Source organism: Podarcis vaucheri, assembly GCF_965113315.1.
Source record: "Podarcis vaucheri genome assembly, chromosome: 10".
NCBI lineage: Eukaryota > Metazoa > Chordata > Lepidosauria > Squamata > Lacertidae > Podarcis > Podarcis vaucheri.
The window spans coordinates 76,677,131-76,701,400 of record NC_138748.1 but is presented as its reverse complement, the minus strand read 5'-3'; the positions used below and the strand labels follow the sequence as shown (position 1 = coordinate 76,701,400).

General features: G+C 45.3%; 2 protein-coding genes across 3 annotated transcripts; one reads left to right on the top strand and one right to left on the bottom strand.

Annotated features, from left to right (window-relative positions):
• Nucleotides 1–6,508: 6,508 nt before the first annotated feature.
• On the top strand, nucleotides 6,509–11,932 carry LOC309541820 (lysozyme C, milk isozyme-like). Its single transcript, XM_082239965.1, has 4 exons — nucleotides 6,509–6,679; nucleotides 7,102–7,263; nucleotides 9,964–10,042; nucleotides 11,590–11,932. Exons 1-4 carry the CDS (start codon nucleotides 6,535–6,537, stop codon nucleotides 11,654–11,656), a joined length of 453 nt encoding a protein of 150 aa, XP_082096091.1. The 5' UTR covers nucleotides 6,509–6,534; the 3' UTR covers nucleotides 11,657–11,932.
• Nucleotides 11,933–19,025: 7,093 nt separating this feature from the next.
• Nucleotides 19,026–23,168, bottom strand: LOC309542210 (uncharacterized protein). Of its 2 annotated transcripts, none has more exons than XM_082240843.1 (2): nucleotides 21,856–23,168; nucleotides 19,026–20,835 (listed from the first exon to the last, which is right to left on the bottom strand). In XM_082240843.1, the coding sequence occupies exons 1-2, from the start codon at nucleotides 21,887–21,889 to the stop codon at nucleotides 19,193–19,195; spliced, it is 1,677 nt and encodes a 558-aa protein (XP_082096969.1). In that variant the 5' UTR covers nucleotides 21,890–23,168; the 3' UTR covers nucleotides 19,026–19,192. The 2 variants fall into 2 exon arrangements, with proteins under 2 accessions (XP_082096969.1, XP_082096968.1); XM_082240842.1 differs by having other exon boundaries at nucleotides 19,026–20,838; nucleotides 21,856–23,166.
• Between the last annotated feature and the right edge of the window lie 1,102 nt (nucleotides 23,169–24,270).

Genomic DNA, 24,270 nt, shown 5'->3' with positions numbered 1-24,270 from the left:
TTGTGCACTTCAGTCTCTTAGGAAAGGATGCTGAAGACATCCTATGTCTGTGTAGATTGCAAAATATGAGCAAATGCCCTGTAAATTTCACAGGACAGGACACAGCACAGACCAGCAGCTCACAACCGGCACTAATAATCCTCCCCCAGAATAATACGAGAGCGAGATCCTCACTTTGGAGTGCCCCTCTTCTGAGCCCCCCTCTCTCTCCCACAGACACACAACAATGCACACAATTTTATGCCAATGCTTGCCATTGCCAACAATATCAAAACAAAGTGTTGATTCAGCACTACAAGTAAAATACAAACAGCACAACACACACATTCAGACCAGTTCAGAAAGCAGCAGGTTGGTGATCAAAGAGCATTCGGGGGAAAGAGAGGATTATATCTGCCCTTCCTTTGGAAAAACGGATATAGAGGATGATGGATGGCATGGAAGAGTTTGGTGCTGGAATGACTGGGTTGTTTCCAAGGCTGCTGTCCTGTTCAGGCAAGAGATTTCTGCTTGGTATAAGACATTTCCCTCCTCTCCACTGAAGACTCCCCCAGGCAACCTCAAAATCTGCTCTAAAGATTGGAATGACTCTCCAGAACAGATGTGGCGGTTCCTGGGGCAGAGATGGGTTTAAGGCAGTGTTTTCCCACATGAGGTGTGGGGTAGGGGTGCTGAGTTTTGTCCTTGCACTAGGCACCACTGAAATTTGAAGATCAACATCCACCATTGTCCAAAGAGAGGAGAGGAATCAGGGGTCAATTTGTGAATTTGGAGACAAGCCATTGAGTTGCAGATGGTGGAGAGAAAGCCCAGGCAGAAATGATGTTGTGAGGTGTGGATCTGAAGGACCTAGCATGAGAAAAGCCCTGAAACGGACCAGCCCAAAAGCCTGTCTAGTCCAGCACTCCTTGCTCTCTCCCACAAGCTCACACTCTCTTTTGTAAACCAATAAGAGGCTGTTTTCACAAGCAAGGGGCATAGAAATATAAAAACTCCCATCAGCCTCAGCCTCACATGGTCCTGCACCAGGCTGGTGAAGGCTGTGATGTGACCTGTGTCCAGCTCTCCCATCATCCCCCTTTGGTCTCCATCCCAACAAGGACTTCAAGACTTGCATTCTCGCTCTCTTTCACAGTGGACATTTCTTTTGTTGTCCACCAGCATTACGCTTTCCATTCTGAAGTTGGGAATGGAGTAGTTGCTTTGGAAGACGCTAATCAGGCATCTAAACCACATGACCAGGCCAACAAAGTTGATGTTGAAGAATCATTGCTTTGACACTGCTGTGGGGGCAAAAGCAAAGAACCTTCAGCATCCAAAATAAACCAAAAATGGGAAGTAGAAGAATGACCTATGGATATGAATTTATTTACAAATACTGTAAGCCCATTGGTTTTTTGGCCCTCATCAAACTCTGAAATGCAAAGTTGAAGCAAAGTGTAAGAATCTCTGAGAAGATATGCCTTTCATTAATTTAATATAATATAATTTCTATAAAATTTTCTCTTTTGCAATTTAGAATATTCATTTAGACAATCTTAAAATATCAATGACTTCCCGTCTTCTCTTTCCATGGTTCATTTTGCATAGCATAAATCCCTGCATATTTTATCTAAACTAAACCATTCACTATTCCATTATTATTTCCATCAAAATTTATTTACACAGTTGAATTTATCTTAATGCTGCCAACATTTTCAAGTACACACAATTTCCCCCATATATTAAAAAAATGTTTTCCAATCTTCTTTAAACAAATATTCTTCTTGTTCTTTTATACTATAAGTTAGATCCTCAAGCTGCCACATATTCCATCAGTTTAAGTTACCATTCTTCTTTGGTTGGGACCTCGCTCGTTTTCCATTTTAGGGCTGCCATAGTGGCATACATAAATAACCTTTTTTGAGGTGTCAAATAAGATACGTCTTTCCTTTTCCCTGCTATTTGTCCTCCAAATATGGAAAAGGAAAGGATGCTAAGAAATCACACTGTCATTCTTCAATGGATTGCTTGCCAGTGGTTCCTCTTTGTGTTTTTGCCAGGGAAATGGGAGACATTAAATTCAGCTGACATTTAAAGGTCTGCCCAGCTAATTTGCACTTTCCACAATATTATGTGAACCAGAACAGAATCATCCTTCCAAATTCACTCTTCTTTGAATTTTCCAAGGCAGTTCTCAGGTCACATAACGGGTACCCAAACACACAGAGTGAGGTACCAGTGCCACTGATAACCCACAAGAAAGAGCCTTTCAAAACCCTCTAATTTTGTGGCACTATCTCTTGTAGGAGCAAACTCCATTCTTTAACTATGTGCTGTGAAGGATCTTTTTAAAATGCATTATCTGAAGAAACCTTAACTCTGCAAAGGGCATAAGGAGATCCCTGCTGGATCAGACCAGCAGCCTACAAGAGTCAACCATTGTTGGGAATGGTAACTAGAAGTTTACCAGAAACACACATGTGAGAAACAGCCACACCCTCTCTTGTGATTCTGAGCAACTGAAGTTCAGAGACCTACAGACTCCAGCAGTGGAGGGGAGACAGAGTCCTGGGGGCCAGGAGCCCTGATAGCCCTCTCCTCCAAGAGTGTGCTTTTCCTCTATTAACTTCATGGTAAAGTCAATGCATTGCTGGGAAATTAATTCCCCAATGCCATAGTTTCAGAAACAACTCTCTCTGCTTCTCTTTGTCAGTCAGTGACACTAGCCTGGTTTGTGGTCATTCTTCCATATGTGGTTTTGCACAAGAGAATTACTCAAATCTGGACGGCTCTTCTCATGTTCTTCTGCCCCGCAGGGTTTGTGACATCTATCCTGTAAAAGACATTTGGCTTCCCACAAGGTTTCAACAGTCCTCCATCCACCCATAAGTAGAGGAACCTCTCTTTCCCCAGACAACTGCTCTTCCACTTGGCTTCTGGCATCTCCAGGATTCCCACCAACCTCCAGCCATGAAGATCTTCTGCCTCTTCTCTGTCGCCTTCCTCCTCCTGATGCTGGTGGCTCCAGGTATGGCCTTCTTCTCAGATGCTTCTTCTCTGAGCCCCACAGCTCTCAGCTTTATTCATTTTAAACCTGCCTCTGAATACAAGTTGCTGGGAATTCCAAAGGGATGGGTAGGGAATTCTCTTGCCCCTCGGTCCCCCTTGAGAGCGTCCCAAATGGGACATCTGGTTGGCCACTGTGAGACCAGGTTGATGGACTAGATGAGTCCCCTTTGGCCTGATCCAGCAGCCAGGCTCTTAGGATCTGATTGCCATCCCAATCCTAAAGTATGGAATCTGATCCAAAGAAGCTGTTGCTTAAAAATCTTTAATAACACATTTCAGTAAATTCAGCTTTGTGGTGGGGAAGAGAGTGGGCCAGTTTCCTGGGCAAGGGGGCTTCTCTCTCCAAGGTTGCCAGTGGCTCCCAGGAGAGTGACTTCAAAAAAAGCCGTTCTCAATTTCTACCATAGTTGACATTTCCCTGCTTCCTCTTCTTGGGTGGAAACTGGTGGAGACCATCGGGGAAGGCTTTTGGGCTGGGCTCACCCTCCCCTCCAAGAATTGGTCTAATCCTCTCTTAAAATCATCCAATTTTGTCAACATCACTACATCTTGGACAAGCCAGTGGGACTTTGTGACGCTGGTCCTGAAAGTATTGCACTGGCTGCCAGTGAACTACAGGGTTCAATTTAAGGTGTTGGGATGAGCATGCTCAAAAGTGCCCCTAAATAAGCTTGCTTTTAACCAAAACACCTGGGGACCATCTCCCCCACCTGCCACTGGGAATATATTCATTACTATTTTTAAAATGAATGCCCTGCTTTTTTCTGTCCACAAAATATTTGTTCAAAGGCTATAAGCAACATCGATCCAACCAACCACTAAAATAAAGAACAAACTGAAAACAGAAGCAAAAACCATAGCATTGGCCAGTTTGGTTAATTTTGGTTTCTCAGAGTGTCTCCTCTTCCAATCTGCAGCTGAGTCTTCCACAGTCCCATTTCAGTTTCCTTAAACAACAAGAGAACTTAGCATTTCTGCGTGGATTTCTCCTGATAACATGTTTGCATGTAATTTTGCCTGATCTGCAGATTTTGGCAGGGCAATTTCCCTTGGTGAAATTCATTTTGGCATGATATTTCCATGAATATATATGGGAACATCAGAGATACCCTTTGCCCTGGGTGTGCTTGGCCATACTGGCCGGGTCTAATTTTTTTTTTTAAAGAAGCAGTTTAATGACCGCCTCTTTCAGTGGGTCTTGGAAGACTCCCTCACAGAGGGAAGCATTCACCACGCCAAAGAGAGCCCCTCGCCCAGCCCTTCCCGGATCACTTTTATGAGCCAGGATGGGCAAGGATCAAGGAGACAGGTGGTTCACTCATCCAAGCAGCCTGTCCACATCCTTGGAGGTAACAGATTGGAACTGATCCCATGCAACTTGACTAGACAGGACTCTAGCACTCTCCCACCCTGGCCCTGCTCCCACAGTGGCATCTCCCTCTTTCCAAATTTGAGCAACTTTATCTGCAAAAAACTTTGCAAAATCACAGCAGGAGATCTTGGGGTCCTTACCAGGCCGCGATGGCGAAGGTGGTTCTATTAAATTATGATCCACCTGTAAGAGTCTCCTGCTGCAATTTTCTGCATCTGCAATAGAGGCAGTTAAGAAAGTCCTCTTTGCCGTCTCTTTCACCACTTGGTGGGCTCAGTGTTGAGCTTTAACCCGTATCCGGCCTGATTCAGAATGAGTTTTCCGCCACCATTGCTATAGCCGTTTCAGCGATTGTTTCATTGCCCTCAGCTCTGGGGAAAACTACAGGACTGCCCGGGCTCCATGCAATCAGAAAGGGCACTTCGGAGCCAGAGTCGATAGCCCTGGTTAACCCCACATTCCAGCAGGCCACCAGAGAATCAGCTGAAAGGCCATCAACATGGGATAATGCATTCCCTACCACTCTCTGGAAGCCAATTGGATCCATTAAGTGGCGGGGGCGGACCATCCGAATCGGTCCCACCTGCCTGCAGAGGGGAAGGGTCACAGAGAAGTCCAGTTGCACCAGGAAGTGAACTGACCATGGCACTTCTTTTGTTTTGCTTTTACTTAGTGTCAGATCACCCACATTCATAGAGGAAAACATCAGTTCTAAGGCTTGTCTGCAGCTATGAGTTGGGCCAAACTTATTCAGGGACAGCCCCATGGAGGCCATGTTTTCCACGAAGTCCCAAGCGGCCCCTTGTAAGTTTGTGTTGGCATGGATGTTAAAATCGCCTTGGACAATCAAACTAGGTGTCCCCAGGAGAACATCCGCCAAGACCTGAAGCAGCTCGGGCAGGGAATCCTTGGTGAAGCGGGGGGGGGGGGTGGTACACCAAAAGGAATCCTGAACTGCCCCTATTGCCCAGCTTTCAGAACATGTACTCAGAAAACTGGGTCTTCCCAACAGGGTGCCTGGTACAAGCTAATGACTTCCTAAAAGTCACTGCAAATATGACCTGGGTTGCTGTGCATAAGAGAAATCTGGTGGGCAAGCAGCGGCAAGGACAGGCCCATCTGCTTCATCCAACCAAGTCTCTGTTACACATGCCAGGTCAAGTCCTCCATCCACAATAAAATAATGGATGGCAGTGGTCTTGTGAATCATTGACCTGGCATTGCACAGCAGCACCTTCAGGTCATGTGGGTATCCCTTGTTGATTCCAGTGTCCTTCCAGTCAGGACCAGACCCGGAGGCAGGAATCGTCTTCTAACAACAACTAAACCTGCCTCCTTGGTAATGACATGGGCTGGTCTTAGCGTAACTCCTCCTCCTGCCCGTGATCACTAAAATCAGGTGTCCCAGTGCATCCCCCACCCCCACCCCCACCCCCCGTGGAACCTGCCCCAGCCATTCTGTTGGCTGGGACCCACTGCCAAGCAGCCCTGTGCCTCTCCCCTTCAGAACAGAATACAAATTATACAATAAACCAATAAAACAGTAGAAACTAATTAAAAAACAACAATTTACAGCTATACTAAAATTAAACTAATCCCCAGCCCCAACTAAATGTTTATCCCACCCGCAACAGGGCGGAGAAAAAGAAAAAAATAAACCACCAAAGATTAAAAACTATTTAAAAACATTTAAAAGCATTTAAAAGCATTTTTGACATTTGCCCCAACCCGAGTTTGTTCCATTGAGTCTGGGATCTTCAGCACTCACGGCAGGACAATGTCCCTCTGTCCCAGGAGTCTGCTTTTTTCCTATTAGGTAATTATTTACTATTACACAGATGCTATATGTTTAAGAGCATACATGCTGCCTGCTTTAATCTCTTCCATTGAAAATGATAAGTAAATATTGAGATATTTCCTAAATTGCACACTGTTATCCTATATCAAACCAGAATTGCACCATGTGTCTGTTTTTTTGCAGGGGGTGGGGTTGCTGTCAATATTTATTTCTCCCCCCATCAGTGTTCTGCTTACCATCTGGACTCTGCCCAAAACTTTGGTCTACAAAAGCCACTGGGGACCCCAGGGAACCAAACATTACTCTCCAGGGAATGGCAGAGATGAAGGTTCTGGCCCTCACCCTCTTCTGCCTCCTCCTTGCAGGGAATGAAGCCAAAGTGTATAAGAGATGTGAACTGGCTGCGCGACTGAAACGGGCTGGGATGGATGGATATCGTGGCGTCAGCCTGGCCAACTGTGAGTTTGCTCTTCCTTTCCCTTCAGCTTTGCTATTTCTGGTGTTCTGGGGCAAAGCTGAAATGGGGACTTCTTTTCAGGAAAAGGTTCACACAAACCCTGCTGCCCATCAGAATGCCCCAACTTTCATTAATCTTTGAAAGATCAAGAAGCTGCACATCCATAGGGCCAAACCAAATTTATCCTCCTTACTACTGTGAGATTATGAAAAGTACTAGTCAGCTGGAATGCAAGAAACTTAAGTGAAAATGTCTATTTAAGACCATTGGGGGGGGTTTAAACGTTACAGACAGCTTTTACAGTGAACATTGTAAGAATGTTTTTAAATTATTCTGTTTCAAAATGCTGCAACTTTGACAAAAAAGATTGCACACCCAGCGTGTACCCAAATTGTAAGCCTTTTCTTGTTCACTTTGTTCCAGGGATCTGTACTGCTTATCATCAAAGCTCATTTAACACTAGACTCGTGGGGCCACAAACCTCCAGCGGCAATCGTGAGTATGGAATCTTTCAGATAAGCAGCCGCTGGTGGTGCAACAATGGACATGGTTCAACAGCCAATGCCTGTGGGATCTCCTGCTACGGTAAGCAACTTGATACTACAGGGAATGCTAGCTTCCACTTCTTTAATTCAGTTCAAATCTACCTAATTTGCACTTTCTGAAATAATACACGGACAAACACACTGCACATTCTTCAAAACTCACAATTCTAATCTTGCAATGCACTTCTCAAGCCAACTGCATTGGGCACAGTATGCCTACAAATATAGATATATTTACAAAAAATTGCATACAAAAGTGCATTAAAAAGGTAAAGGGACCCCTGACCATTAGGTCCAGTCGTGGCCGACTCTGGGGTTGTGGTGCTCATCTCGCTTTATTGGCCGAGGGAGCCGGCGTAAGTGCATTAGATTACAGAAAATTGCATACAAAGCTGTCATTCAGGAGAATTTCACACAAAATAACAGCTGGATTTTTTAAAAAAGAAAAGAAATCCACAACCTCCACCCCCAGGTGTATCTGTCCAGCTCTCAGGACTGTCCTTAGTCAGTGTCCCCAATGTTTTCGGTATGGTAACCCACAAATCCAAACTTAAAAGACCTAGTGACTACAGATTTATTGTCAAATGAATTTTGGACCTTAGGACTTCCAGAAATGCTGGTACTAATATCTTAATAAATTTTAAAATGTGTCTCCTATACTTCCTGTACCCCCTTCTTTGTTGAATTTGTGGTGAACTTTTAATGACAGGGTTAATAATAAAAATTAAAACTACATAATGAAATTCAAAATGTTTCACATAGTATAGGTTCCATTTATTTGTTTGAGTTAAAGCCATTGGGGTGAGCATAGGGAAAATTGTAGAGAGTACAGTACAGTCATTGCTGCTTCCCTCTCCCCAAACTTCATGTTTACCATGGGAAGACAGCTGTGCCCTGTTTGTCCTGACTGTCTCACTTAATATTGTTTTTACATGCAAACGTACACACTGGTACCACTGTTGTCCAATAACACCAGGGAGCACTCCCTGTACCAGGAAAATCTATACAAGGTAGCCAGACGGCACTATTGTGTACACACAGAGCACACACATGCCCTCGCTCATACACATCACAGACATACATGAAGTTTTGTGTCTCTCACTCTACCTTATACTGCACAGATATACAATCACTCAGATATGCCTCTCTCTCTCTGCTCAGGTGCTTGTCTTCTCTCTCTCTCTCTCTCTCACGCACCACATGTGCAGGCATGCATCCCTCCGCCTGCACCAGCAGAGTAGCGTGGGTTGCTGCCCCCTCCCCTGGTGGACAGGGCATTTGGGGCGGGCGCCAGGGGGTGGCACAATGGAAGACAATCTTACTCAGCTACAAGTGATCGCCAAAGAAGAATGTAACCCCTTTTTCTCACTTGCACGAAGCAACATGTAAATCTGTCCCTCCCTTCTATCCATCACACACACACACATCACACATAACATCTCTCCCACCTTCCTCACACAGCTTGCACATCTCTCTTGCAGTAACACACACATTACTTGAGCGCTAACATCCCAATTCTAAAAAGCACCTTCATAAGGCTAAAGAACCATCCGTCAACAGCACCACCTAGTGGGCTGCGAGGAGACCTAGGCCTCTCCTTTACTTTTCCAACCCTTTTTAAAGAAAACATCGCCAGCACAAGGCAAAAGATGCACCTGCTGGTGGCTGGTGGATAGCAGAATCCTGAATGTGCCGGGACGTCCCTGCTGCTCCTCCCCAACCCCCCCATTCCATTTAGCCTCACTTACCGTGGGACAAACAAGGCGCTCACTGCTTGCTGGCAGCCTGAGCATGCAGGGACAACCCCACAGCTCCTTCCTTCCTTTCCCAACCTTTCATAGAATCATAGAATCCTAGAGTTGGAAGAGACCACAAGGGCCATCGAGTCCAACCCCCTGCCAAGCAGGAAACACCATCAGAGCACTCCTGACATATGGTTGTCAAGCCCCTTCATTTCAAGTAAACATCTGAAGGCAGGCAGCTGTGTGAACAAAAGTCCTAGCACTCCTTGCCAAAGTTTTCCAACAGGGGGAGAAAGCACTGAAGCAATCGACCCACTTCTACAGGTTTGGCTGCCCACTTGCAGGTTGAGACCCACAGGCTGGGAAACATTGCCCTACGCCAGGGCTAGGCAACCTAAGGCCCGTGGGCCGGATGCGGCCCAATCTTCTTCTCAATCCGGCCAGCGGACGGTCCGGGAATCAGCGTGTTTTTACCTGAGTAGAATGTGTACTTTTATTTAAAATGCATCTCTGGGTTATTTGTGGGGCATAGGAATTTGTTCTTTTTTTTAATATATGGTCTGAGGGACGGTGGACTGGCCCGCAGCTGAAAAAGGTTGCTGACCCCTGCCCTAGGCCATGACCTCTCCCTAGGCCATGCTCTGCCCCACTGCCTCTCCTCTGTATCCTCCTGCTTTTACCGGGTTGCAATGTGTCCTGGAACTGTGACCTTGCTTGTCTGGATGGAGGATGAGATGGGCCATTTCTAAAGAACTGATTTCATTCTCTGGCTAGAATGCAGCTGGCTAGAAGGGATCCCCCACTTGGTGCTATAATGATTGAATGCCAGCTCAAGGGGGAAATGCTTTAAGTGCCCCCCAAAAGTTGGATGGGCCTCTAGGAAAAGGTTTTCCACAGTTCAGAGGCAGCCCCTGCAGCCTTGGGGGTGTTTGTATTCTGGGGTTTGCATTTTAGGAATCCCCAGTAACCTCCTTTGCTTTCTGACAAATCTTTGCCAGCGTTCTTAAATGATGACATCACAGATGATATTAACTGTGCCAAGAGGATTGTCCGTGACCCTCAAGGGATGAACGCCTGGTAAGTGCTAATATCTCAGTGACTGGAACATTCAATACCAGCCAAGTTTTCAGTTCACATAACTATGTGAAGAAAGATGGTTTCACTTGACTGTTGTATAGCTGGCAGCTAAAGATCCTTCCCCAATAGGCACTGACAGGGGCTAAAGATGCTTCCTTAAATGTACAGCCAGCAGTGCCCTCACTGCTCTGGGACCCTGCTGCCCTTCTCCACTTCCCCTGAGTAACTGGCAGCATCACACACTGCTGGGAAGCCAGGAAAAGACCGCAGCCCCACCCGCATCACAAAGCCAGCCACCACTGTGTGCAGCAAACACTTGGTAGCTGTCTTGGTGGGGATTTAAGGACATGATTTGGCAACTGAGCCAATGTGGAGTAGTGGTAAGAGAGGACCTGGGAGACCAGAGATCAAATCCTGACTCAGCCAGGAAGTTCACAGGTTGACACTGAGTCAGTCACTGTCTCACAACACAGCCTACAGTGTTTTTCTAAGGGGAAGAACCACGTATGCCACCTTCAGCTCCTTGGAGAAAAGGTGGGGTATAAATGTAGTAATAAATAAATAGGAATGCAGGAAAGGAGGAGACAGCCTGAGTTCTGTCATGGGCTGGAGCCAAGTCCTGGGGCAGATGGTTCACTTCCCAAGTTTGCTTGGAGGTCTTTCACAGAAGGCTATCAATGCTTAGCAGCCACAATGACTCTGTTCCACCTCCTTTGTTAGACACAATGTGCCTCTGAATGTGCTTCTCACTCACTGGATCATGACCTTGTCATGGTGAGTGGGCCTGCACGTTCCTATGACCCTTGTGAGCGAAGCTGTTGGGAGTCGCGTACTCCCAGCAGGGTCACCCAAGGCTAAGGTCAAAGGGATGGAGCTAGACAAAGAATGATCCAAGAAGTCCTCAACAGCAGAACAGGAGGAAGATAACAAGTGGCATGTTACAATGGCTGTGAAGGCGGGTGAAGGCTGCAGCAGATAAGAATTTACTGGTCGTTGTTATACTCATGCCATCGGAATAGAGCTTTACTGCGAAGACTGGGTGTTGATCAGCATGCACTGATCTACACACATACAACAAATTCACACACAGGCATCTTCTAAAAAAATCCCAAACCCAAACCCCAAAAAGTCCCATAGTGGTTGGCAAATGTTTATGTGGGCAAGACCGTGAAATCTAGAAGCCCCTAGTCAGGAACCGGCATGTGGGTGGTAGATACAGACAGATTCAGCCATTCTGACTCAAGGAATGAGGCAGTGAGCAGCTCAGCAGCTCTGTCCATGACTGAGCAGTAAAGTTCCACGGAGGATGGGAAGCAAAATTTTGCTAGAAGGGCATCATGGGCTGTTAATAGATGGACTTCCCGTTCACCACCAAAACTGATCATCAGCAGGGACAATGAACGGGAAGAAATACTCTGTAGCTGACACAAATGCCTCACTTGGAAATGTTGTGGAGCTTTTAAATATCCATCTCACTTGTAGTTACTTGGAAGCAACAGTCATGTGACTTCCCTCACTTCATTTTTTACTCTCATTCTGACTTTTAGGTATGCTTGGCAGAAATTTTGCAAAGGAAAAAATCTCTCAAAGTGGACAAAAGGTTGCAGACTCTGAGTTCCATGGTCCTGAATGAATTCCAGCATTTCACTTGAGATCCCCTTTGATGAAACATCTACCTACTGCCATATAATCAAAATCCAGTTGCTTCTTTCTGGTCTGTCATTTGTATGTTGTGCCCCACCCCATGGTGGAGGGAAATGGCCCTCTTTCTATATGAATGAGGGAAAGTGATTATTATTTTTAAATGTGTCTGGGGTGGTCAGTCATCTTGCTCTGGATTGCAAGCTTCTCTGCTTGAAAATCTTCAATAAATTGAACATAAGCAAAACTCTTTTCTTGCTTGATGAATGAATAGAAAGAACAGAATTAGGTCAAGCATCATCATCTCATCATAATTTGAAGGGAGGCGCAGAGGTCCCTTGCACCCCTGGCAAGGAGCTGTATGGGCACACACACCAGAAAAGATCACTTCTCCCCCATTTGATCTTGCTGTGACAGCAGCAATGCACTGCCACAAACATACACATCATCAACTCCATAGTCTCATGCAGTCTACCTTCATGCTTCCTCACCATCTTTCTCACCACTCAGCTCCCAGCTCTGTCTAAACTCATGACTTTATACAGATAACTAGTGACAGATTTCTGGGGTGACTTACAAATGTCAGATTGGAAAATGGGCCCCAAGTTTGCAGTCAATTTAAAATTGGAACACATCCTATAATATTCCCATTATTTCCTGACTGACTTTCTCCTGCTTATTACTTCTGGTACATCCTATTATGAAGTTTTCCAGGCATTCTATTATCCCTTCAAATGGCCAGGCCTGCCTTTATATGGACTGGGTCTGCAGTGCTGAGGAAGAGGCTGTGCCTAACCCTTTCTCCCCACATCAGGTGCAACTGCCTTCCTGAAGATGTCAGGTGTGGCACTGCAAGATAGCTATATCAATCAACACACGTCTCTCCTCTTAAGTCCAGGGGAACTGCTGGGTTTAAGCAGGGTTGGGCAGTGGGGATCAGGGGCATGATGGATGAGGCCATAAATTTCCCACTGCAGTCATAAATGCCCACGTACTACAGCGAAATAATAGTCGGCTAGGAACAGAATTACTGTGCTTGGACAGAGAATGACACATCAGACGTGAAACCTAAAACAGGACGTAAGTAGGAGCCCAGGGCCCTTCTGATCCCATGTCTTTGTGCTTGAGCTTTAAAAATGGGGACATTCCAGCTTCACAAACCGTTATTGGAAATATTCCTTATTTCCAAACTGTTCAACTTAAGCAAACCTTGTTCTGGTGGTATGGATTTATTCGATTGGGGTGGTGCACATCTCTTTGTTTAAGCAATCCCTATCAGTTCAAAAATTGATGCTTTTGAATTATGATGCTGGAGGAGACTCTGGAGAGTCCCATGGACTACAAGAAGATCAAACCTCTCCATTCCTAAGGAAATCAGCCCTGAGTGCTCACTGGAAGGACATATCCTGAAGCTGAGGCTCCAATACTTTGGCCGCCTCATGAGAAGAGAAGACTCCCTGGAAAAGACCCTGATGTTGGGAAAGATGGAGGGCACAAGGAGAAGGGGACGACAGAGGACGAGATGGTTGGATAGTCAAAATACTGTGTATCTGAAGAAGTGTGCATGCACACGAAAGCTCATACCAAGAACTAACTTAGTTGGTCTTTAAGGTGCTACTGGAAAGATTTTTTTTATTTTGACTATGGCAGACCAACACGGCTACCTATCTACTAATGGTTGGATAGTGTTTTCGAAGCTACCAGCATGAGTTTGACTAAACTGCGGGAGGCAGTGGAAGACAGGAGTGCCTGGCGTGCTCTGGTCCAGGGGGGTCATGAAGAGTCGGACACAACTAAACGACTAAACAACAACATCAGTTCCCCATTGCTGGTGGCCAGGAAATATACAGAACATTTCTTCTCTCTTTTTTTCACCAGAGCTTAAGTAAAATTCCAGCAAAACACTTAAAAAACAACAACACAGTGTTGCCCCTTAGCTGTACATTTGGCATTCACTAACTGCAGTTTTCTGTTACAGATAGGTAGCCGTGTTGGTCTGCCATAGTCAAAATAAAAAAATTTCTTCCAGTAGCACCTTAAAGACCAACTAAGTTAGTACTTGGTATGAGCTTTCGTGTGCATGCACACTTCTTCAGATACACTGAAACAGAAGTTGCCAGATCCTTCTATATAGTGAGAAGGTGGGGAGGGGTATTACTCAGAAGGGTGGTGGGAATGTGAGATTGGCAGATAGCTGAGATGAGCCTGTTGACGACTCTTGACTCTTAACGACTGCAATAGGTCTTACAGGAAAAGGCAAGGGGTGAGAAGGTGAGAAATGGCTTAGTCATGTATAATGAGATAAGAATCCAATGTCTCTGTTCAGACCAGGTCTCTCCATGGTTTTAAGTTTGGTAATGAGTTGCAATTCAGCAGCTTCTCTTTCCAGTCTATTTCTGAAATTCCTTTGTAGTAAAACAGCTACTTTGAGATCTTGTATAGAATGTTCTGGGAGATTGAAGTGTTCTCCTACTGGTTTCTCTGTTTTGTGATTCTTGATGTCAGAGTAATACCCCTCCCCACCTTCTCACTATATAGAAGGATCTGGCAACTTCTGTTTCAGTGTATCTGAAGAAGTGTGCATGCACACGAAAGCTCATACCAAGAACTAACTTAGTTGGTCTTTAAGGTGCTACTGGACAGGGGTGCCGACTTATAAAAAATATTGGGGGGGCCCATACCGGGGTCCTGCCGCTGCTTTGCTCGGGTAGCCGGGAGAACGCAGTTCGAGGTGGCGGTGTTGGGGAGAGACCCTCGCTCAGGGCGCCACGAGACTTGGCGGCCGGCGGCCTATCTGGGGGGTTTTGGAGCGTATTTCGGCGGAGCGATTGGGGAGGAGGGGGCTTGTTGCCGGATTCTTCAGCTGGGCCGGAGATCCGCTGCTGGGGGGTCCCTAGGCCGAGTTGTGAGCACGGCCTGCTGAGGGGAGATCCAGCCGATTGCGCGACGGGGACGGCCGGGGCTCTCCGGCTAGGGCACGCGGCTGGCTGGCTGGCAAGGGAGCAGGTGGGGAGGAGGCGGGGGTCCTCACTCTCTTAGGAAACGCGCCCGCGCGCCCGATTGCCACGAAGTCCGAAGGGTGCGTGTGTGGAATTAAAAAGCAAAAACGAGATATGGGCAGGGCAGGCAAAGAGTTTTCCGCAAGAGGATGGAGGGCAGGTTGAAGAGAAAATCACTCAGGATGATACAGTCAAATCAGCCATGATAAAATGGGCTCAGGATATTGGGTATAACATCATGTTTGAGGACTGGGAAAGGTTATGGACCACCGGAATGAAATTCACGGCATGTAATGCCTTGAAGGAAAATATTATGAAAATGATTTATAGGTGGTACATGACCCCAGTCAAGCTTGCAAAAATATATCACCTGTCTGATAATAAATGTTGGAAATGTAAGGAGGCTGAAGGGACATTCTTTCACCTCCGGTGGACTTGTCCAAAAGTGAAGGCCTTCTGGGAAATGATCTATAATGAGTTTAAAAATGTATTTAAGTATACCTTTCCCAAGAAACCAGAGGCCTTCCTCTTGGGCATTGTTGGCCAGAAAGGGTTAAAGAAGGATAGAACTTTCTTTATGTATGCAACTACAGCAGCAAGAATACTTATCGCAAAATATTGAAAGACACAAGATTTGCCCACACTGGAAGAGTGGCAGACGCAATTGATGGACTACATGGAACTGGCTGAAATGACTGGCAGAATCCGAGATTTGGGAGAAGAAACAACGGAAGAGGACTGGAAAAAATTTAAGGACTATTTACAAAAACAATGTAAGTTGTATGAATGTTAAAAATTTACACGATTCGGAAACTATAGCTTCAGCAATTAGATTTGGGAAACAGGAAATTATATTTTAAGTAAGAAAAGGTCAAAATCTAAGGTAATACTATGTTTAATTTAAGATATAAGTAACTGATGAAAAGTATGTTAAATTTAGAGGTATAGTATTTGAAAAGTACAAAATAAGGTACAAAACAAGGTAATAATTTGCTGATATCTTTATTATAAAGAATGCAGGGTAAGGAAGATGCGAGGAAGTCCAGTTAGTTATATAAAAAATGTGTTGAATGGTTGGTTTTCTTTTCTTCTTTTTCTTTTCTTCTTTTTCTTGTTCTTTTACTTTTTTCTTCAGTGTATGTTTCTAACTTTGTATTTGAAAACTTAATAAAATATTTATAAAAAAAAGAAGAGAGAAAATCCTTTCGCTTTTCTGGGGCGCAGGGAAGTCTCAGAGCCGGAGGTTGGGGAAGGGACCCCCTTTGCTCTGCCCTCTTCTCCCGTCTTAGATTCGCATGGGGGTCCCCGCCCGAGCTTGCGTGGCCACCGGGCCACACAAGGGCCGCGCTCTACGCGGCGCACCTTGCTAGCCGCGCAGCTGTCCTCCGCGGCTGCGGAGCAGCCCTGCGCCGGTGCCCAGCCCCTCTGGGCGCCCGCTGCGCTGCCAATGACAAGCGGGCGACGTCGCGGGCGGGGAAGGCGTCGCTTTCTTTCCCGATCCTTCATCCTCCCAGTCTTCCAGCCCTTTTTTGGGTTGGAAGCTCGTCTCGTTCGCCCTTCTCCTTTCTTCACCCTGCGTGCAATTTTCCTCCCTCGTCTCCCTCCCCATTTCTCTCTCCTTCCTTCCTTCCTTCCTGACTGACGGGCTCTGGCTCGGGCTCGGGCTCCAGCTTTGGCTCGGGCTCGGGCTCCGGCTCGGGCAGCCACAGCGTCGGCGGTGTTGGCGATCGGCGGCGCGGGGGGATGGCCCTCCCGGGGGAGCCGGCGCTGCTCAATGGGGTTTCCAAGGAGACAGGCCGGCCGCCCCCCGCCGCGCCGGTGCCCGTTATCGAGCTGGTGCGCGCCGGGCGCCCTATAAAAGCCGCGGACGCGCCAAGCGTCGACAGGCAGAGCCAGCGCGGCGGCGCTCTGCTGGAGGGGCGCCCGAGATTATTGGGGGGGCTGAGCCCCCCCAAACGAATTTTTGAGGGGGCTCGGGCCCCCTCCAGCCCCATGGAGTCGGCGCCTATGCTACTGGAAGAAATTTTTTTATGCAGTTTTCTGCATATCCTTTGGCTCTTCAGCTTGATGTCAATGGCCACATGCTAAGTTCTCCACTGATGAAAATGAAACAAACCACTGCATTTGGAACCTAACATCATCATCATCATGTTGGTCACTTTATCTTTTCCAAGGCAACCCAAAGTTACAAAAAAATACAACAACCCAAAACCCCACACCTAGATACATGAAAACAAGAGGGGAAAGAGAGAGAAAATCTCACTTACTTCTAAAAGGCCCCAGATAGTTCAAGGCTAAAGGCCAAATGCCTGGTTACAGAGGACAGTTTTGCCTGATGCCTAAGGATATAAATGATAGTGTCAGGTGAGCTTCCCAAGGGCCACCGCAGAGAAGGCCTCTTCTTGTCTTGCCAGAGGAGGCACATGAAGAAGGGCCTCAGATGATGATGGCAGCATCCAGGTCGGTTCATATTGAGAGAGGCAGTCCTTGAGGTATTGTGGTCCTCAGCCATTTAAGGCTTGATAGGTTAAAATCAGCACTTTGAATTGGGCCTGGAAACTAAATGGCAGCCAGGGCAGTCAGGCCAGGATCAGTGAGAGATGCTCAGTGTGAGATACTGGAGGATACTGGAAGCCAGGACCTCCAAGGTTGCTTTCTCTGAAATGCTGCCAGTCCCAACATGGCCCTGTCACCAAACTGTGGTAACTTGGTTTTCTTGAAATCCGGAGAGACAAGTGATATCCCGTATGCTATAGGACTTTCAATAAGACATGTCGGAGACCAGATCTGGGTTTACACACCTTTCATGCAACATTTATTTCACATAGTCAGGTATACTTGAATACATTGGTACCAAGAGGTTCAAACATTCACAGTTCATTCACCCATACTCACAAGGCCCTTCACGTGGGTTGATCATGCCTCACGCAAGAGCTGTGGGTGTCGAGCTGTGGCGTAGTCCCGGCACACTGAGGGCATGCAGAGAGTCCTTTTTATAGCCTTCTTCCCCCATTGCCATCTGTGGGCTGGCTTGGAGAAGGATTGAACCTCCACTGCTCTTCTTCTGCTCTCCTCCTGGACCACCACCAAGTTGCCTCTGCAGCTGCACCTCAGAACATACAGTGTGTCCTAGGCCTTTATCTCATGTCCGTGGCCCATTGCCAGCTCCTCCCTGTTTTTGTCTGGGGCTTTTTGCTTTCAGTAAACAACACCACAGTCATACATTCCTCTTTGATCAAACTAATTTCTCACTACACTTGCCAGCATATCATGCTTTGCGAATTCTCCATTTTCTTTTGGGCCTAACATTCATACTACACCTTCATGACAACCCAGAGCAATATAAAGACATCTGCTGTCAAAACATGAAAAGCTGGCAAACAAATATGTTCAAAATTTTGAAAGGCTTTTGGAAAAGCAGGAATACCAACAATCATATTTCAATAAACAAGTAAAAGTCTCAGATAAGATGCAGATTATATCTTACAAAGTGACTGAACTCATTGCTTAACAGACAAGACCACATACAATAGGTGGGGGGGATTATTAAGCCTTCCTGCGGTTTGTGAAAAAAATGTTGGCTAATGATGGAAATGCTTGTCTGATGACGCAATTCACAGAAGAAAAGCTGATATGTCAACTAATCTTCAGGAAGCATCTTTCTGATAGTATGAAGAATTCTATACTTGCCTTTTAAGTTGATGAATCTATTGACCTTAGGGGTTTTATACTTTCTGAATGTTCCATAATCACATTATGAAGTAGTTATGTTGGAAATGTAACAAAGCAGTAGGAGCAATGGATCATGTATGGTGATGTAAAAAAATAGGAGAATTCTGAGATACAATCTACAATGAGTTTTAAAAAGATGTTTAAATTATCATTTCCAAAAAAGCCAGAAGCTTTCCTTCTAGGAATCATTGTGGATGAGATCCCCAAAGATTGAAGAAGTTATTTATGTACGCCATCACGGCAGCAAGAGTATTGACAGCACAAAACTGGAAAGAAGACCAAATAATAAGAATAAGAATAAGAATAAGAATACCAACGAAGAGGGACTGGCAAGCAAAACTGATGGAATATGTGGAGATGGATAAGCTGACAGGGCAGTTAAGAGACCAAGAGTACCAAAAAGTTAACAGCAATTGGAGTAATTTTTAAAAATATCTGAAAGATTACTGCGGCGATTTAAATTTTTTGACTGGGCTAGATTGACTCTTGTAAAGATAACCAGTAGAAACGGTAAATAGAAGATTAGATACAACTGGAAAGGCATACAACAAAGAATTCTATGGACCCTAGTAAGACGTGGAAGGAAGTCCAATGCAAACAAAGTAACAACGTTCAGTAGATAAGTAACATATTTATTTTATTTTTTGTTTATGCATACATGTTCAATGGTGGAATGTTGAGAGATTTCAATTATTTATAGTGAATGTTGACATGTATGAAAAGGGTGGTTGTAAATCAACAGAAAAACCAATAAAGATGTAAAACAACAACCCTTAACCTATAGTTTCCCCCCTATATGAATTCTTTGATGGGTCAAGAGATTGCCCTTCTGACTGAAACTCTTTCCACATTCCAAACACTGAAATGGTTTCTCCCCTGTATGAATTCTTTGATGAGAAGTGAAATTCTGCTTCCACAGAAAGCTCTTTCCACACTCTTGGCACTGAAATGGTTTCTCCCCACGGTGAATACTTTGATGACTATGGAGGTTTGCGTTTGTCTTAAAGCTCTTTCCACATTCCAAACACTGAAATGGTCTCTCCCCTGTATGAATTGTTTGATGAGAAGTGAAACCGCGCTTCCGCAGAAAGCTCTTTCCACACTCTTGGCACTGAAATGGTTTCTCCCCACGGTGAATACTTTGATGACTATGGAGGTTTGTGCTTGTATTAAAGCTCTTTCCGCATTCAAAGCACTGATATGGTTTATCTCCAGTATGAATTCTTTGATGGGCTGAGAGATTGGCCTTCACACTGAAGCTCTTTCCACATTCCAAGCACTGATATGGTTTCTCCCCTGTATGAACTGTCTGATGGGCCTTGAGAGTGGACCTCTCACAGAAGCCCTTCCCACATTCCAAGCACTGATGTGGTTTCTCCCCACGGTGAATTTTCTGATGCCGATATAAGTTTGCGCTACTGCTAAAGCTCTTCCCACATTCTGAGCACTGATATGGTTTCTCCCCTGTATGAATTACTTGATGTGCTGTGAGAGAGGACCTCACACGGAAGCCCTTCCCACATTCCAAGCAATGATATGGTTTCCCCCCTGTGTGAATTATCTGGTGGGCTGTAAGATTGGACCGCTGTCGGAAGCTCTTTCCACATTCTGAGCACTGATATGGTTTCTCCCCAGTATGAATTCTTTGGTGGGAAGTGAAGTAGCTGCTGTTACTGAAGCTCTTTCCACATTCCAAGCACTGATATGGTTTTTCCCCAGTGTGAACTTTCTGGTGTTCACGGAGGTTTGCGCTAATTTTAAAGCTCTTTCCACATTCCAAGCACTGGTATGGTTTCTCCCCTGTATGAATTCTTTGATGGGTCACGAGATTGGTAATCTCACGAAAGCTCTTTCCACACTCCAAGCACTGATAGGGCTTCTCCCCTGTATGAATTCTTTGATGGGAAAAGAGCCTTGCTTTACTACTTAAGCTCTTTCCACACTCCAAGCACTGATAGGGCTTCTCCCCTGTATGAATTCTTTGATGGGAAGTGAGATGGGCCCTCTCACGGAAGCTGTTTCCACATTCCAAGCACTGGTGAGGTTTTCCCCCAATGTGAACTTTCTGGTGTCGATGGAGATTTGCACTTATTTTAAAGCTCTTTCCACATTCCAAGCACTGGTATGGTTCCTCCCCTGTATGAATTCTTTGATGGGTCATGAGATGGGTCCTCACACGAAAGCTCTTTCCACACTCCAAGCACTGATAGGGCTTCTCCCCTGTATGAATTCTTTGATGGGAAAAGAGCCTTGCTTTACTACTTAAGCTCTTTCCACATTCTAAGCACTGATAGGGCTTCTGCCCAGTAGGATTTATTCGATGGGAAGTGATATGGGAGCTCTGGCTGAAGTTTGCTCCACACGGCCTCTCCACTGTGCAGATTTTGTGGTGGCCACCCTTCTTTATTTCCAATTCATCACCTTCTGCAACGAGGAGAGAAACCGATTAGAGCCTCAGGAAGAAATGGAGCCCCAAATTATTGAACAATGCTAATGAACACTTGTGATAGAGGAAGAACTGAGGGCATTAGTCGTGAGGTCTTACTACAGAGCTTTCCAAACTGTGTTTTGCGACACATTAGCGTGTCAACTACAGTGTGTAGCTCTTTCGCACAAACTCACCCCACGCTCCTCCTGGGGCTGGAAAGGGGTTAGTTGCTTGTAAAACTGAATTACTGTGTCATGAAATGATGCAAAACTGAATTACAGTGGTACCTCAGGTTACATACGCTTCAGGTTACATACGTTTCAGGTTATAGACTCTGCTAACCCAGAAATAATGCTTCAGGTAAGTACTTTGCTTCAGGATGAGAACAGAAATCGTGCTCTGGTGGCGCAGCAGCAGCAGGAGGCCCCATTAGCTAAAGTGGTGCTTCAGGTTAAGCACAGTTTCAGGTTAAGAACGGACCTCCGGAACGAATTAAGTACTTAACCTGATGTACCAATGTACTGTGTTGCAAAATGATGCATGTCTAAAAAATGTGTCACCAACATGAAAAGTTTGGAAAGCTCTGTACTCCAGGGTTCACTGCCTTTTTTGACTGGCATTCACTGACCTATTTATAGGAACCTGAGATTTGAAAAGTCTGGCTCGTTCCTGGGATGGATTTTGTTTGGCTCATGAAATCCACTCCATCTCCAATGTCAATTGTCTCTTTGGTCAACCAAAAACTGATGGAAGCAAAAAGAAAAAACCTGACAAAAGCTACTTCCACTTCCCCATCAACTCTGCACTCTATATTTTAAAAGGCCTAGGAAGTTCAGCCTGATCATGATTAAAAAGGCATAACCAAAGGAAGAATATTCACAGAAAAGTGGTAGGTAGCCTTCCATTCAAAGTAAGCTGGTGGGGTGTTAGAATCCCAGATTCTGTAGGTGGGAAGTTCATCACATATACGTCTTGAATTTAAAAACAGATATTATGATCCAATGGAGCCTTACCGAGAGAGTCCAAGATCCCACGAGTCTCCTCCATGACTTCCTTAGGCAGAGCTCTCTGGTCAGGATCCAGCAACGCTCACTCCTCGTCCGTGAAACAAATAGCTACATCTTCAAAACACACTGGACCATAAAATAAAAAGGTCTTCGTCTTAGATAGCATAAAAATTATCTACTATACTTTGCTCTGTTGTCTTCTGCCTGTTCTTTGCTGCGTTGTTTTAATGGGATTGTTTTGCTGCACATTTTAATTATTTAAAATGCTTATTTAAAATTTTAATGGAATAATTTTATTGTGTATTTTAATGATTGAAATCTTTGTGTAACTGGCTAGAGCTCCACGTTGTGTTCTTTTCTCCCTGTGCGCTATTTTAGGGGGGAACCCTCATTGTGCAATTGATGGAGCTGATCAGGTACGCCCTGGCCAATGTTTACTATTGTTTGTCAACTGCTTAGAAGCCAATTTAGCATTCAACAATCAATACTGAAATAAAACTACAACAACTGATAAATAATACTAGTGACATACAATCACAGACTTGGAAGAGACCCTGAGGATTATTGTCCAACCCTCTGAAATGCAGGAATCTCAATTAAAGCATCCATGGCGCTCCAACCTCTGCTTCAAAGCTTCCCAGGACGGAAGCTCCCAGCACCTCTGGAGGGAATCCGTTCCACCATTCCTCTTACTTAATCTAAGCACAACCACAAGGGCTCCAGACTAGGGCTGGGTGATATATCGGCACATCACCCAAACCAGCCTGAAGTCCACATCATGGTAACAGTTTCATAACATTCAACGTGGCAATATATCATGAATCACAATGCGAGCTGGCCCTATGTAAAAAGTAACCATGTGGGGAAAACGGTGAAGCTGGTCATTGCTTTTCGTGGTTCCTGCCGCCCCTGTTGCTCTGCCGCCTCAGCGCTTCCCTGCCTCCTGCAAGGGGAAGCAAAGCAGAAGAGCAGGTGCTGAAGAAAGCAGCCATCCAGGAACAGAGACACCATGAGCTTCTTGTTTTCAATGCATGTGCCAGGCTGGTAAGTGGCGGAGGGAGCTGCTGGTCCGAGGCGGCTCTGGGCTTCTTGCTGGGAGCCTCTGGCTCCCTTCCTTGAGCCTTCTCTAGGCTCTCTGCCTGCAGGCCTCTCCTGATCCCCGACTTTCGCCAGAGGAAGAAGCCCTTTCCTCCTTGCCTCCCCCAAGCCCTTTCCTGGTTGCTGCCCAGCCCTGTCCTTTGAATGGCTGCTGCCCTCAGTCGGAGCTCTCTTGGAAGCAGCAGCTAGTCCAATGGAAAAAGAAACTGCGGTTATTGCTTCTCAGGCTATTAAAGGTCAAGGGACCCCTGACCATTAGGTCCAGTTGTGACCGACTCTGAGGTTGCAGCGCTCATCTGGCTTTATTGGCCGAGGGAGCCGGCGTACAGCTTCCGGGTCATGTGGCCAGCTTGACTAAGCCGCTTCTGGCGAACCAGAGGAGTGCACAGAAACACCGTTTACCTTCCTGCTGGAGTGGTACCTATTTATCTACTTGTATTTTGACGTCTTTTCGAACTGCTAGGTTGGCAGGAGCAGGGACCGAGCAACAGGAACTCACCCCGTCGCAGGGATTCGAACCGCCAACCTTCTGATAGGCAACTCCTAGGCTCTGTGGTTTAACCCACAGCACCACCCACATCCCTCCTCTCAGGCTATTACTTATGTTAATAAAATAAAATAAACTTTGTCCTGTTGTTCAAGCCTCTTCCTCCCCTCTCCCCTTCTGTGTGTCTCTCAGTTGCCAGAGAACACCAAAATGCACATTTTCCTGGCAAAATATATGCATCTTATTTAATACATTTTTGTTTGGTGAAATTTTGTCCATTCTTTCTAGTTTGAACTGGTTTATAAAAGAAAATTAGCAAACAATCAAATAACTGGTGTTGTGGGATGTATATACAAATTCAATTAAGACTCAATAGTGAATAATATTTTAACATCTAAAAGTGTGACAGATAATTTGTTTTTTTCTTGTTTAGCAATGTCATTAATTTTGGGGGAGAACATTCTCTTACCTTACCTTTGATATCTATGCTACTTATTACTTCTAAGGCTTTAGAGAAAATGTGCTACTTTTAAAATTATATGTCCTATTAAATAACTGCTGCAACAATATGTTAAAGGTAATTAAAAATGTATCCGTTTTAGACCCCTAAGTAGTAGCAGTTGCTAGTTTTCATTTGCTTCTCCACAGTTCCAGGCTTATTTCAGACACTGTGATATATCCGTATGAGATATTACAATGTTGAAAACTAGACATCACCCAGCCCTAGAACATTATCTGTTAACTCTGTTCTATCCTATCTCCCATTTGATAGAATCAGAGTTGCAAGGGACCCTGGTGGTCATTTAGTCCAACCCCGTGCAATGGAGGAATCTCAC